Source organism: Sugiyamaella lignohabitans, chromosome B, assembly GCF_001640025.1.
Source record: "Sugiyamaella lignohabitans strain CBS 10342 chromosome B, complete sequence".
Taxonomy (NCBI): Eukaryota; Fungi; Ascomycota; class Dipodascomycetes; order Dipodascales; family Trichomonascaceae; genus Sugiyamaella; species Sugiyamaella lignohabitans.
The window spans coordinates 3,494,485-3,509,376 of record NC_031674.1 but is presented as its reverse complement, the minus strand read 5'-3'; the positions used below and the strand labels follow the sequence as shown (position 1 = coordinate 3,509,376).

The 14,892-nt window shown below is 53.1% G+C and overlaps 1 protein-coding gene across 1 annotated transcript; it reads right to left on the bottom strand.

Moving 5' to 3' along the window:
- Positions 1–4,551: 4,551 nt before the first annotated feature.
- CLN3 (cyclin CLN3) lies at positions 4,552–5,991 on the bottom strand (the record flags this gene model as incomplete). The annotated part of the gene is made up of 1 exon (XM_018880182.1): positions 4,552–5,991. One exon carries the CDS (start codon positions 5,989–5,991, stop codon positions 4,552–4,554), a length of 1,440 nt encoding a protein of 479 aa, XP_018738027.1.
- Positions 5,992–14,892: the final 8,901 nt, after the last annotated feature.

Sequence of the window (14,892 nt, the reverse complement as noted above, 5' to 3'; positions counted from 1 at the left end):
TCCAAGTCAGACTGAGACAGATCTGACAAATCAGAATCGCCATCGTCAGAGTTGTTGGTTTCAGATTCGGGCTTTACTGTCGTCTTTTCATTTTCATTTTCGTTCTCGTTCTCGTTCTTCACACTATCCATTTCACTCGGACCTAGCTTCGACTTCAGTTCCGTCGTCATGGGTTGCGTTTTTGTGCTATTTTTCGCATTAGATTTCAGATTCTCACCACTGTCATCGGCTACAGGTGCTGGCTTAGTAATTGGAGGAGTCGGTAGCTTAACAGGACCAGTATTTGGACCATTTGTCTCATAATTACGTCTCCTGGTGACCACAGCCATTGTGTAATAAAACAGGACCTCGACGTAGGGATCGATAAACCGGACAAACTGCACAAAGTATGATTTGCTGAGTTATTTCGGTAAAATAGCGAACTACTAGACACTAGTTAGAACAATGCCGGTTGCAATTACAAATTATACTACCAACTGCACCCAAAGTAGTAGCACTGTATTGACTCGGCTTGAAGAGATAATTAAACTCGCCACAATCCGAAACAAAAACAAACACAAAAACAAGCACTGAAAACAATAAGCAAAACTTAAAATCCAGCTCAGGTGCAATATATTAGATGTCACCCAAATTAGCTCTGTACAGGATATAGAATTGTCGCTTTGCAAGTGAAATGAATGAACACAGACAACGAAGTCAACTAAGTCACTCAGTACAAATAAAAAGTCAACTCAGTAAATTCACTACTAGTAACACACCACTGACACACCACGAACACACCACTCACAACCTGGTCAATACTTACAATATTACCTATCACCTCACTCAAGCCCAAAGCCTAATTCTGGCAAATTCTCTAAACAACAATAAAAAAAGACAAGAAGGAAAGAAGGAAGAAATGAAGTAAACAAGTACACACAAAATCCCTAGTCCGATAAGCAAACGCAAACAATGAATTACAACACTTTACTTGACAATGTCGATACACAACAAAACCAATGTCGGGAAAGCAAACAGATACCAAGCAGGGACGTCGGATGATCGAGAAAACAAGTACGCAAGCAAGTCTCTTTCAAAACCAGTAGAATACTCGGTATGGTTATGGACGACACAATTGAAAATCTAAAACCAACCGAACAATCAAAGTTGATTATTTTTTTTTTATGTGTTATTGTTTATTGCTCACAATCACAAAACCCCCCTTGAAATTCTATTGTTATTAAACTTCAGTCGTCTTAAACAAAACCAAATTCTTTCGCTTGATCAGCACATGAAATATCTCGTGTATGAGCTAGTGGCGATGTAGTCGGTTGTTATAGCAATGGAAAATGCCAAAATAGAGGGTTCCACGCCAACCCTGACCCAGCCACCTCACCTCACACCAGACCAACGCAGGCTCGTTCGCTGCTATCAGCATCATCGTCATCATCTGTTCTATGCTGACTGGCTGGCCCTTAGCCGTGGCCATGGTACATATCACCCACTAATCAGGCGTTGATTAGCCTGATGCCAAAAAGCAATTATCCCTGAACAAAGAACAATACATATATCTCCGCGATCGAGCAGGGTAACTGGCCCGTATTGTAAGGGGGGTTGTTTGGGGGAAGGTGGTGAGTGCCTCCGGCGGCTGGGGCTCCGCCCCAGACCCCGCTGCTCGCTTCGCTCGGTTGCTGGGACCGTGAAGGGGAGTTCGTTACAGGCGCGTTGGCGGGGCGAGGGGTAGTGGGACAGGGAGGGGGAGGGAGGAGATTAACCGGCGGTGGAGGGGAGGGAGGGGAGCGGAAGAGCTAGCGGTGAGAAGCGGTGAGAGGGAGGGTGGCAGCGAGGGAAAGGACGAGGGGAGATGGTGGGGTGAGGGGAGCAGACGACCCACCAGACCATTGGTGGACAGCTCAGAACGATAGCTGCGGTCGCTGCGGTAGCCGTAATTGGCAAAGCCGTACCGAACGAAGTACTGTCGCTTGCAGGCTGTTCGAAGAGGGTTTAATAGAAGGTTCGATAGAGCGTTACTGAGTCGCTCACTGACTTAGCCAGGTACATATTGTCAAGGCGAATATGCACTCAACTAAACTCAACTCAACTCAACTAAGCTCAACTCAACCCAACCCAAAACCCTGATTCTGAGCCTATTTTCTGCTGTACCGCCAATTCCTGACAGTTACAATTGTTAGCTACAGTTACTCAATGCTTCTGACTACAGATACCTTACCGCATCACGTATCCAGCCTAGGAACCGTACAGACATTCTCGAGTACGCCGTGCCAACAGTTTGGAACTCTATTTAACCCCTTTTTAGCATTCATATACCGCACCCACGGTACCGTGCCAGCTGGGCCTACCACGGTACCTTTTCCTCCTAGCCGAGCCCCTATTGGAGTGTGGGGCCCTGCCTCCGGCGGCTGGGGCTCCGCCCCAGACCCCGCTGCTCCTCTCGCTTCGCTCGAGTCGGTTGCGTGGGGCCCTCACCAGTCGTTACGAGGGGCCCCCGGCACTCTCCTGCGAAGCAGGTACGGGGTCTGGGGCAGCGCCCCAGCCGCCGGAGGCAGCTGCCAGCCAAGCCCAGCTTCCTTCCGTTCCGCAAAAATAGCAGCAGTAGCGTCCCGGCCGTTACGTCACGGCCTGCTCGAACCGGCCGGCGCATGCCTCCCGAACACACCACCAGCAGCGTACATGGCATGGCATGGCATGATAATAATATCACCCTGCTAAACATAGCTACAAACTCTAACACCGGTGTTGGGAAGGGGGGTCATGCCTCCGGCGGCTGGGGCTCCGCCCCAGACCCCGCTGCTCCTCTCGCTGCGCTCGAGTCGTCATCCCACGGTCCCCTCGCTTCGTAGGAGCAACCAGGGGTCTGGGGGTGCAGCCCCAGCCGCCAGAGGCACGACCCCTCCTCCTCGACGGTGGTGGTGGTGGGGTGACGTAGTGAGGCTAGGCAATCGGCGATCGCGATTGGTGAGCGCATTGCGGGCCAAATATAGCAATGCAGCGAGTGGAAGAGAGTTAGAGAGATAGGCCATGCATGTGAAGAGTCGGTGGTGGGATTGCTATGCATGCACGGAGCGCAGCAGCAGCAGCAGCAGCAGCAGCTCGTCGGTCGGGTCTACTGAGGGACTAGGGCCAGACGGGCAGTCAGTCGGTCAGTCAATTAGTGATAGTGGCTAGCAGCAGCAGCGGGGGAGCAACCTCTAGCACCGCACCGCATCGCAACACTAGGCAGAAAGCAGAATTTCGCTCAAACCGGGGTTCCCAAGTGGGGCCTATTGTGGTAGTGCGTCTGATTTTTGCCGTTCGCGGCTAGCTTGGATCTCACTTTTGTTTCTTGTTCTCTCTCTCTGCCGCATCCAGTAACTCGTCAACCGGCCTGGTGGGCGGGGGGAGGGGGGTCTGCCTCCGGCGGCTGGGGCTCCGCCCCAGACCCTGGTTGCTCCTGCTTCGCAGGAGTTTGAGCGGGGCACCATACGCAACCGACTCGAGCGAAGCGAGAGGAGCCACGGGGTCTGGGGCAGAGCCCCAGCCGCCGGAGGCAACCTGGACCCCTCAGGGTCCCGTATGCACCCTTATCAGAGGTTCCCGATGCGGCAATATTTCATACGAATGGTGTGGTGCAGAGTGCAGCCCCGCATCGCTGGCGGGGCTTGAGGGAGGTGGTTGCACGTGGTGAAATTTTTTCTCGTGGCCTGCCTGCAAACGGGTCAGAGGTGGGGCAGGTGTCAGTGGGTTTATGAGATGTGGGTGGTGGGGAGAATGAGAGATGTGCTAGGTAGTGGGTCGTGAAGGGGTGTGGTTTTGTGAGGATGGTTTTTGAGAAGTTGGTGGGTTGGCGGGATTGGTTGGTATCGGTCATCGGAGATGCAATATCACGTGAGAGCGATTTCACTAATGGGTGACTAATGGTTTACGTAAGCTTTCGATGGTTACCCCAGAAATAAAAGGTTAATCTGAAACAGGAAATAACGGCCGACGAGCTGCAGATCGTTGCCATGGCTCTTATCGCGTCAGGGGTAATCGGCAGGGTGGGCGGGGGTTGGATGAAGAGGCGCTAACAGATATCAGCGGAGAGGACTACGACCTGAGAGCTGTGATTGGGTGAATATCTTGGAAAATAGCAGGAAAATAGCTTTGACGAGAAAATCTCGATAATTGGAGGATGAAGATGAAGATGGAGATGGAGATGGAGACAGCTTCGAGCAGATCTGCACGTATAAAGCACATTTAGAGATATGTTTACTAGAGATTTTTAAGTAATCGTAAATAGATACAGATTATGGCTGGCCGAGCAGTGGCCGCTATGCGATGATGGGTGTTGTGGTGCACAACTATGCTGGAAATGGACAAAATAAGAGAAATGAAAATGAGACAAAAAACAAGCAAGAAAAAAATAATAAGAAAATGGTGCGAAATAAAAAACTGCAGTATGAAACAGATTACTTGCAAAAAAGACAGAGGCGAAAGAATAATAAAAAAAAGGATTGGAAAATAAAAATAATAATAAAAAGAAAACACATTTTTTTTGCGACTGAACCAAGGAGTCCCAAGAAGCCTTTTTTTTTAAGCCAGATACTGAGTATGACTGTAACCTTCTTCAGGGGTAAAGGGAGGAGTCATGTATCCACTGGGATGTTCGTCGTAGTAGACAGTAGCCTGTTGTACACCGGAGCGGTCCTTGCCTGCTAAACCAGTAGCATAGGCATAAGGCAAGTTAGTGCCTGTGGTAGGATGACAATGCTGATGGTGCGACATGGTCGAGGCATGCGACGGTTGTGAAGATGAGGCATGCGATGAGACGTTAGAGACGTGAGAGACGTGTGAAACGTGTGATGCATTGGATGTTTGAATTTGCACTTGCACTGACATTTGAATTTGTTGTGATTGTGGCTGAGGTCTAGAATGCTGTTGATGTTGTTGAAGTTGATGATGTTGATGCTGGGGCTGTGAAAAGGTGTAGCTAGTGCCAGTACCGTAGCTAGTGACTGAGCTGGCAGTGTTGACCGACAATGGAGATGGAGGAAGGTCGTCAGCAACCGAACTGGTCGTGGTAGGAGTAGCAACTGTAGATGCACAAGGAGTAGCCAAGCCATTAGCAATACTGGCCGAACCACTGACAGTGGTGGCAGGAGTAGCAACAGCATCAGCATTCTTAGATCGTTGACAAAAGTCAAAAGCATACTGATAAACACGACAGTAACGACTTCTAGAATACTTTCTCTCCAGACAGTTGGAAGGATATGCAAGACAACTAGTCAAGAGTTGAAGGCACGAGTCAGTTGAAGAGTCGCCAACACCAGCAGTATTTGGGGCTGGTCCATGATATGGAATACCCGAACAAATATAAGGAGGGGTGTTATAGCACCGGCTATAAGACCAGATCCAATGAGCTAATGCAACAGCAGCAGTAGCAATAGTAGCCGATGAATACACCAACAGCGACTTGTGAAACATTGCCAGTTCACATGCAAACAAGGCCAAATTGCGAATAATCTCGACATCCTGACTCGAGTACTTGTAACCTTGATTGATGATATCGTCAATGTTGATATCAATATACAAGTCGCAGGTAGGATGGCCAATAGTCCATTCCAAAGTACTGAGGATATGAGACTCCATTTGTACAAACATGTGAGATTCATAGGCTCCACAACAAAGCATCTTCAACTCTTGCAGAGTAGGCACTCGGTCTTTTTTGTCTTGGTACTTTGAGGCGATCCACAAAGCAGTACAGCCAACCAATTGATAGTGACGTTTGTAGATGATACGTTTAGAACTGTAGCGGTCGATGATGTTGACGGCCAGAAACAGGGTCTGCGCACTCAGCTCCAGGCCAAAGTGGGATTCCACAAGGAAATCTAACAGATACGGTCTCATATGCCATTCCAGTTCAGGCTGGAGGTCAATCATGTTAGGATCGCACCAGGTGGTTCTTTGCATACACGACATATGACGAAGAATGTCATCTTTGTACTCGTCAGTGGGGGAAGTAGACAGAGACATTGTAGTGAACGAGTGAACGACAGAGGTAACGATAGTAGTAAAGACAGGAGGGAGTCAGGGGGAAGTCAACAGGAATCACGAGTCAACGACAGGAATGAACAGAACAGTACAGAACAGTAACGAACAATAACGAGAGTAAAGTACCAGATGCAACAGCCAAACTCTATATTCCTCACACAAACACAATTAGTAGCAGGTGCGAATAAAAGTACCACAATTAGCCTTAACTAACCACAGCAGTGACAGTAACACTAGCAGCAACGCTAACAGTAACACTAGCAGTAACACTAGCAGTAACTCTGACAGTAACACTAGACCAGTGATGTGATGTGATGATGATACCACAAGGTCAATAGTCAACAATCACTCAATTGAACAATTACTGACAATGACAATGACAAAAACAGTGGATTGAATAAACTAAAATATCCAAACCAGTCCAGTTGCAAAAATATAATTTTTACCACCAGTGCCGAAAACCGTTGGTAGGAGACAATGCAGTATTAAATAGGTTGGTCGGCAACGTAGCCTAGGCACTGTAGTGCGTCAATGAATGGGAGACAACCAAGTCAAAAAAAAAAAAAAGGGAATCAGAATAAAAAAAATATTAAACTGAATTGACAATTCCAAATATCAAACAACAACTTCCAATTGAACCAAAGCTCAAAAGTGGAAAAGTTGGAGGTTAAAAGGAAAAAAAATCGGTTCAGTAGGGAAATGGGGCTAGAACTTCTAATTAGTACCAGTACCAATCATAGAAGTAGGAAACCAATGAAAGAAAGAGAGACAGAAACAAAAGTTGTTCTCAAAAAACACAACCACACAACCGGCAGAAGGAACAAAAAAAAAAAAACTAGGGACAAGTGGCCAAAAACCCCAATTGTCGTTTTGTGACTAGATTTTCCCGTTGAACAAGAAAAAAAACCGTATCTATAAAATGGTTTGGAAGAAACCTGCCAAATTATATACCATCCGAAGTGGGTAGCGATTTTTGATATCCTTCTGCGCGGCCCACGCAAGAAAAAGAATATCTTGCAAAAAAAAGCAACCATGCAAACTGCCGATACCTGAAAAATAAAATAAAATATTTCACCCCTCTACCAGTCTCTCACCACCGAAAAACAAATTATATCCACTGCATAATCAGCGCTCTCGCTACTACTACTATATTCAACATCAAATGATAACCATTTTAAGGGGGTGCCCCTCCTCACACGGTTCGCGCTGAGGGGGGCCTGCTGGGTGGGGCCACGGTGCCTCCGGCGGCTGGGGCTCCGCCCCAGACCCCGCTGCTCCTCTCGCTGCGCTCGAGTCGGGGTTGGGGGTCCCCCGCTGGCTGGCGGAGGGGAGGGGTGCGATGGAGGGGGGGGGAGAAACGACTCGAGCGAAGCGAGAGGAGCAACCAGGGTCTGGGGCGGAGCCCCAGCCGCCGGAGGCAGTCCCCCCTCTCACTGGCGGGAAAGGGGCGAAGGTGGCTCTGGCTGGAGTGGTTCTGATGGGTCGCGGTGCAGGCTGTGAGCAGGCGGTGAGATCAGTCACCAGCAGAAGCAGCGGCAGCAGCAGAAGAACCGCAATGTCCACTCGATGCTACCCTATAATTCACAGGCATAGATCTCAATGGGGGGGGGGGGGGGTTATGAGGCAGCGTCAGTCGGCAATCCACCCGCCATCTATCGCGAACAGCTGCTACCAGATCTCAGATCCAGATCGTACAGTCACCACCAACGAGTGAATTAGCGGCTCTTCCCGGCCGTTGCTAACGAACCAACCTGCTCACTAGTTACCCAGCAGCAGCAGCAGCAGCAGCGTTAACCGGCCGGCCACCCAACCCACACGATCCCGTCTCCACCCTGCTCCTGCTGCTGCCGATGAGAGCTGCATCGCCTGAAACCAGCACTCCAGCACCAGCATTGCCCTCTCCCCAGTCCCCGCTGGCCAGACCACCACACCCCACCAGCGACGAGCCCCTCACCCGACGCTCGAGCGAAGCGAGCCACGGGGTCTGGGGCAGAGCCCCAGCCGCCGGAGGCAGACCCCTCCCCCCTCCCGGCCGAGGGGTGTGCCTCCCTCTACGACCTTGTTTCCTTAGCTGCAGAGCCTGCAGGCCATTTTTGCCTTTTTCACTTTGGCCTGCCAGCGGGGTCTAAATTTACCTCAAAACGTACATGCACTTAGTGACGCCAGCAGATCTTGCGACCGACAATCGCCCACGTTTAATGCCAGCTGCATGCGGGCCGCGCTATAGCGATATCGACCGACCGACCGACCGGCCACCACCACCCCTGAATCACCACCACCAGCATCACCAGACACTCTGTCGCTGTGGTTGTCGTCGGTGGGTCTGACATGCTTGCTTGCTGCCAACCACCTCTTCCGCACACCGGTAACTTCACTTTCCCCGTCCTACTCATTCCACTCCTCACCACGGGCCGACCGCCCGCTATCGGGCTTGAGTCCACGTATTCACGTCCTATACGGTTAGTTCCCTGTAGACACTAATGCAAGCGGGGGAGGGGGGGCCTGCCTCCGGCGGCTGGGGCTGCGCCCCAGACCCCCCGGCTCCTCTCGCTTCGCTCGAGTCGTTGCGTCGACGGTGACGGTAGTTTGGTGCGGGGTGTGAGGGGCAGCGAGTGAGGGGGCCCTCGACGCAACGACTCGAGCGAAGCGAGAGGAGCCGGGGGGTCTGGGGCACAGCCCCAACCGCCGGAGGCATGCCCCCTTCCCCCCAGGACGGCCTCGCTCGTACCGACTCGAGCGAAGCGAGAGGAGCCGGGGGGTCTGGGGCGCAGCCCCAGCCGCCGGAGGCAGGCACCTCTCCCGGAGGCCTCCCCAACCCGGTAACCGGACCCACTTGTGATGAGGCAATTGGTGAACCCCCTGAAGTTTGTCAGATGGAGATGGGTGCCAGTTCCGGAGCAGAGCCATGAAACAGCGTCAAACTTAACTTTATTTTCGGGCAGGCAGCAGCACAGTTTGACAGCCCCACCGAGAGGAATCGAGGCGATGGATACAGTCAGATTGGCAGACAGGTTAACAGGCTGGTCGGACGGGTGAACTTTACTGGCGACCACCTCGCTACAGAAATCTGCGGGTATGCTAGCTAAGGTGCATATGCAGCATGCGTTATATAATCGGTGTGTCTTCCGCCTGTGGTCCAGATGCGGCAGTGACCGACAGGGGTGGGGAAGACGCATAGCGCCGCGCCGGTTGTGGTACTGGGTTTTAAGGCCGACCGACAGTAGCCAAGCGAGCACCGGATTCCCCGTGACACCCGACCGTTTCTGGCCCTGAACTGGGCTGTCAGCCATTGACCATTCGCCATCCACCTTTATATATTTTGATCTCTGCCGATTGTTATGTTATTGTCGTTGTTTTCGCTGTTGGTGTCCAATTGGATACGAGAACACCCGGAAACCAGTGCCGTCGGCGGCATCCCTATCGTACGAGCAACCGAGCTGTCCTTGTTCGGTGGCCAAACCAACGAGAATCCGGTCGCGAAGCCAATCGCCCTTCCACTCACCCACTCACTCACTCAATCTCACACTCGCAGTCCGGCGGCAGTCGTTATCAGAGGCCCCTGTCACGTTAGAGTTTAAACGCTACAGACTGACTAGCACTAGACCGGCCAGGGTAAACCACTAGCTCGACCCAGCATAGTGCTGGCGCTAGCCGCAAAAGGAAAAATGTCAAAAGTTAAAACCAAACCGGCTAATCAGCGGGCGATCCGATTCTGAGGTAAGGGAAAGGGGGAGTGTGTGCCACCGGCGGCTGGGGCTCTGCCCCAGACCCCGTGGCTCTTCTCGCTTCGCTCGAGTCGGTTGTGTGTTGAACCCCACCAAACTCCTGCGAAGCAGGAGCAACCAGGGTCTGGGGCGGAGCCCCAGCCGCCGGAGGCATAGGCCCCCCTCCGTCGGAGATTGGGTTAGGACCGGGTCCGTGATTAGCCGGCGGACATGGGCAAGCCCAAACTTAGACTGATCGAGGCGTTCAGTGCAGCCGCGAGTCCCCTGCGTGGTGAGGCAGTTCGTGTCAACGGGGTCAGTGTCAGGCCCCTGGGCTAGGCCGGGTTGGGTGGTTGTTCCTGACCCTCGAACTCAAAGTCCTGGGTCTGTCGTCCGTAGTCCATCAATCGTAATCCGTTGTCCTTCATGCCCCTCATCCAACCCCCCCTCCCCCTCGTCGCTCATCTGTCAGCTTCTCCAGGCTCTCGAGGTCTGATATCTGGCGAGCAGACCTTGCTACCCCACCCCTGCAGCCCGCTAGGTCAACAGGCCCCGCCGCTCCGCGAAGCGGAGCACAACCAGGGTCTGGGGCAGAGCCCCAGCCGCCGGAGGCAGGCAGTCCCCCTCAACCACCTCTCTGCCAGCAACCTGTTTCCGGCTCCAACTGCACACTCTGCATGGCTTTGTACCCGCCGATCCCACCCTCCGATCAGCCCCTCCAGCCCACCTCAGGGCCCCGCTTGCCTCCGGCGGCTGGGGCTGCGCCCCAGACCCCCCTGCTCCTCTCGCTTCGCTCGAGTCGGTCCCCTCCCCCTCCTCCCGCCCCCCACGGTCCCGCACTCTCCTGCGAAGCAGGAGCAACCAGGGTCTGGGGCGGAGCCCCAGCCGCCGGAGGCATGCCCCCCCCCCCCCCCCCCCCCCCCCTGGGTGATCGATCGGGCTTGCTTATATTAAATGGATCGTGTATGATTCAGGTACGGCCAGGTGGGATTCAGGAACCATGTGTGTCGGTCATCGGGGGTTGCTGTTTTGGGCGCCTTTCTGGCCAGTTATTTTTACTTGTCTGAGACAGGGGGCTGCTGATTGACTGTTAATTGACCGTCAGCAGCAGCAGCGATCTGTTTCCCACCTGCTTTCTGCCGATGTTGGTCCTCTGTGGTAGTCTCTGGTCGTCTTTTCTCGTCCATCGACCCTCTGATTGACTATCGTGATCTGGTACATTAGCTTGGCTGTTGGCGGCACCCGACGGGGTCCTTTCGCGATGATACCGTGCTCCGATATACTAATATGCCGATATACGGTGGTCGCGGTAGCAGCCCATTGCCCGTCTGGGCCAGGTGCACCCTGGAATCGGGTTCTCAGCTATCAACTTTAATTTTGTTCATGGTTTTAAGGTTTTTCGCTAAGCGCCCTGAAGTTTATTGTTGTAACACGGGCCATCTGCTGCTGGCTGCTGCTGCTGCTGCTGCACCGAAACCTCAGGCCACTGCTGCTCACTGATAGTCACTCAAACGGGCGGCGATTGTCGTCTTTTATTTTTATTTTTATTTTTTATGTTATTTAATTTTATTCTATTTTTGCTCACCAGCTGCCCGCATCGCAAAAGGGCCCCTCTGCCACGAGGGGTCTGTCCGACCAGGCCTGTTTTGTCACAGCGGGGCATAGGGCCCTCAGCGGGGCTGCCGCTACCACATCCCCAGCAGGAACGGCCAACCCCCCCTCAATCCGCCAGACTCGCCAATAATTACCAACTCATCCACCACCCCCCCTCTACCGCCAAACTCTATCACACCCGCATCCGAGACATTCTCTTGAGGGGGGCCTGCCTCCGGCGGCTGGGGCTCTGCCCCAGACCCCGCTGCTCCTCTCGCTTCGCTCGAGTCGGTGCGTGGGGCAGAGGGGCCGCTAGGGGGATTAGGTCTGGTGCCTGGTCCCCCTCGCCCGACTCGAGCGAAGCGAGAGGAGCAGCGGGGTCTGGGGCAGAGCCCCAGCCGCCGGAGGCAGGCCCCCCCTCCCTCGGTACCTGTACCCGAGCGACACACCGATCAGGTCTGGGTGGGCAGGGATCGGTACGCGAGGTGCCTGTTGCAGCGGTGTACATGAAAACCGTTGTCTCGCAATTTAACCATGCATACACCATTATTTCTGTTTTGAGGTTTAATATAATGCCGATGCGTCAACAATAAACCCGAGCCTGCTGGGTGACGCAATGGCCCCTGGGTCTCCGGATAATGCCTCTCCGGCCTGACCCCTCCTCCTCCTTCCACCCCTCCATGACTTATCTATTACCAGAATCACTCAATTAATTAATTAAATCCCCATCGGTAACACAGACCCCCCTGATTACCCCACCGGCCTGCCAAATTTAAAGTTGGCTCGCTTCTCCAGATCGGTTCTGGCCTCGACCGATACAGACTTGCGGGGCCCTCTAGAGGGGGGTCTGCCTCCGGCGGCTGGGGCTCCGCCCCAGACCCCGCTGCTCCTCTCGCTTCGCTCGAGTCGTGCGATGGGGGTCCCGGGCTGAAAATCTCCTGCGAAGCAGGAGCTACCAGGGTCTGGGGCGGAGCCCCAGCCGCCGGAGGCACGAGGGCCATGGGCGAGATCTCCTGCGGAGCAGGAGCCACGGGGTCTGGGGCAGAGCCCCAGCCGCCGGAGGCACGAGGACACCCCCGGAGTGCGGTGTGAGTGTCTATTTTGGTATGTACACGGGCCGGAGGTGGTTCAAGCGTATGCGCCGCTGGCGAAGTTGTTGAGGAAGGTGAGGAACTTTTCGGGCTGGACGGTGGGCTCCTGTTGGCTTGGAGGTTCCGGTGCTGCGTCAGCCGTGGGTGTGGGTGTGACAGGAGCTGGAGGGGGTGGTGGAGGTTGTGAGGTGGTTGGCGAGGTCGTGGATTCGGGGACAGGGGACTGTCGGTTCTGGCCGAGGTTGAGCAGGTTGAGCAGGTTCTGGCCCGAACTGGATTGACGGCCGGGTTGAGTGGTTCGCGATTCGCCGACTGCACCGTAGCGAGTGGCGGATGATGAGCTGCCAGGAGGGCCAATGGGGTTGGTGGGTCGGGGGTTTGACGGTGAGGGTTCGGTTTCAGGAGTAGACCGTTGAGAGCTGCTGTTCAGCATGTCCATGAGCGAGCGAGAAGCGAATTTATCAGTTGATTGGGTCGAGGTACCGGTGCTGACTGGCGCAGTTGGCTGCTGCTGCTGCTGCTGATACTGATGCTGGACAGGGGCTTGAAGGGGTGATGAACTGGCCGACGAGTCGACAGGGTCGTTGTTGAGCATGTCCATTAATGACCGGGATGCCTGACTATTGAATTGAGTAGTGCCATGAGGAGTACTGTTAGTGGTGCCATAGGTAGTACCATGAGGAGTGCTATTAGTGGTGCCATGAGTAGTGCCATGAGTGTCGGTGGTAGATGGCGACGACACCAGATTAGAAATATGGCTCGAGTCAGCAGCAACGGCCGAGGTTTCTGTTAGCTGAGGAGTCAGGGTCGACGTGGAAGTCGAGCTTGGTCCACTGAGCATCTCCATAAGAGACCGGGAAGCTGCAAATGTATCGGAAGCATTGGTACTGGCGCCGATTGGTCTCTGTCCAGGGGCACTTGAAGGAGCTGCAGTTGGCGATATCGATGTGGGTTTTGGTTTTAGCAGGTCCATAAGTGATGACGAGGGTGATGATTCGCCGATTGGTGCTGGTGCTCGTGCTGGTTCTGGTGCTGGGGTGGATGATGACTGAGGAACTGGTCCAGGAGTTACAATGTCTCTACTGGAACTCGACACGATACTGCTGTCGTAGAATTGTGGTTCAATAGAGCTGATTGATGGTGATGGGGTTGATCCGATACCAAGTAGGCTCATTAGTGAGGTTGATGCGTTCAATTGTGATTGCAATTCATTAGTGCTGTTTGAGACTGATGATGATGTTGGATTCGTAGATACAGCTGCTGATGATGATGTAGGATTGGTAGATACACCAGTTGGAGCTGACGTTGGAGCTGATTCTGTAGCTGTAGCTGTATTTGCGGCTGCTGCTGGCGACGATGATGTTTGACGATTGGCCCTGCCGGGATTCAGCATTTCCATCAGATCAAGACCAGCATCAGACTGGATCTGTGGAGATTGCAACTGAGAGTTGCTAGTGGTATCGGCCGAATGAATTTCTTGGTCGAGAAACGCCGTAGATGCAACAGCAGGTTCTTTTGGTGATGATTGCGACGGCTGGTTTAAAAACGCCATGAGCGAAGTAGCACTGTTACTTCCATTAGTGGCAGCGGTGCTGCGGTTATCGAAAGAGGTGTTTTTGTTAGTGCTCATAACAGACCCCAGCGATGTCTTGGGCTGTAACAGATCCATTAAAGAGTCACCGGGCTTCAACTCCCGGTTGTTATTGTCACTAGAAAGTTGGTTATCGTCTGGTTTAAACCCTCCAATCTCTTGTTGCTGTTGCTGTTGCTGTTGCTGTTGCTGTTGTTGCTGCTGCTGCTGTTGTTGTTGACTCGGTTCTGGTGTAGGTTCTTTATTCAGCAAGGACAGAAGAGCCAGTCCACCAGACTGGCCCGACTTAGATCCTTGTACTTGCAAGTCACTCAAATGAATTGGTTTGCTGGCTCGATTCATCGAATCAAACCGTCTGTCGGCCGGTTTAGGACTGGCTGGAACAGTGCCATTTTCGGACTTACCACTGGTATCATTATCAGCAGTACTAGTCGAAGGGGTCTTCTTATGACCAGATTTTCGAGAATTGAGTAATGACAGCAACGAAGACATATGAGGAGGCATGGGAGGAGCAGCAGGAGGATCGTAGTCTGGTTTGATTTCCAGAAACTCGCTGTGGGATTCCAGCCCATTCTCCTGTTTGTTGTCACTACCAGTCTGTGGTCTGTTGCTGTTGCTGTTGCTGTTACTGTTGCCGGCACCAGTCTCAGCTGGTGCTTTTACAGGTTCACCAATAAGCTGCTGAGGTGGAAGAGGAGGAGGCACAAATCCCATGCTTGGATACATCATAGGATGAGGAGGCATAGGAGGCATGACGTTTGCAAGATGAGGTGGGGGAGGCATTGGTGGGTACATTCCATATGGCAAAGGGCCAGGGCCAGGACCAGGGCCATTTGACCCAGTAAACATAGGAGGAGGTTGAAGAACAGGAGCCGCCATGGCTTGTTGCTGTGGTTGTTCGAGC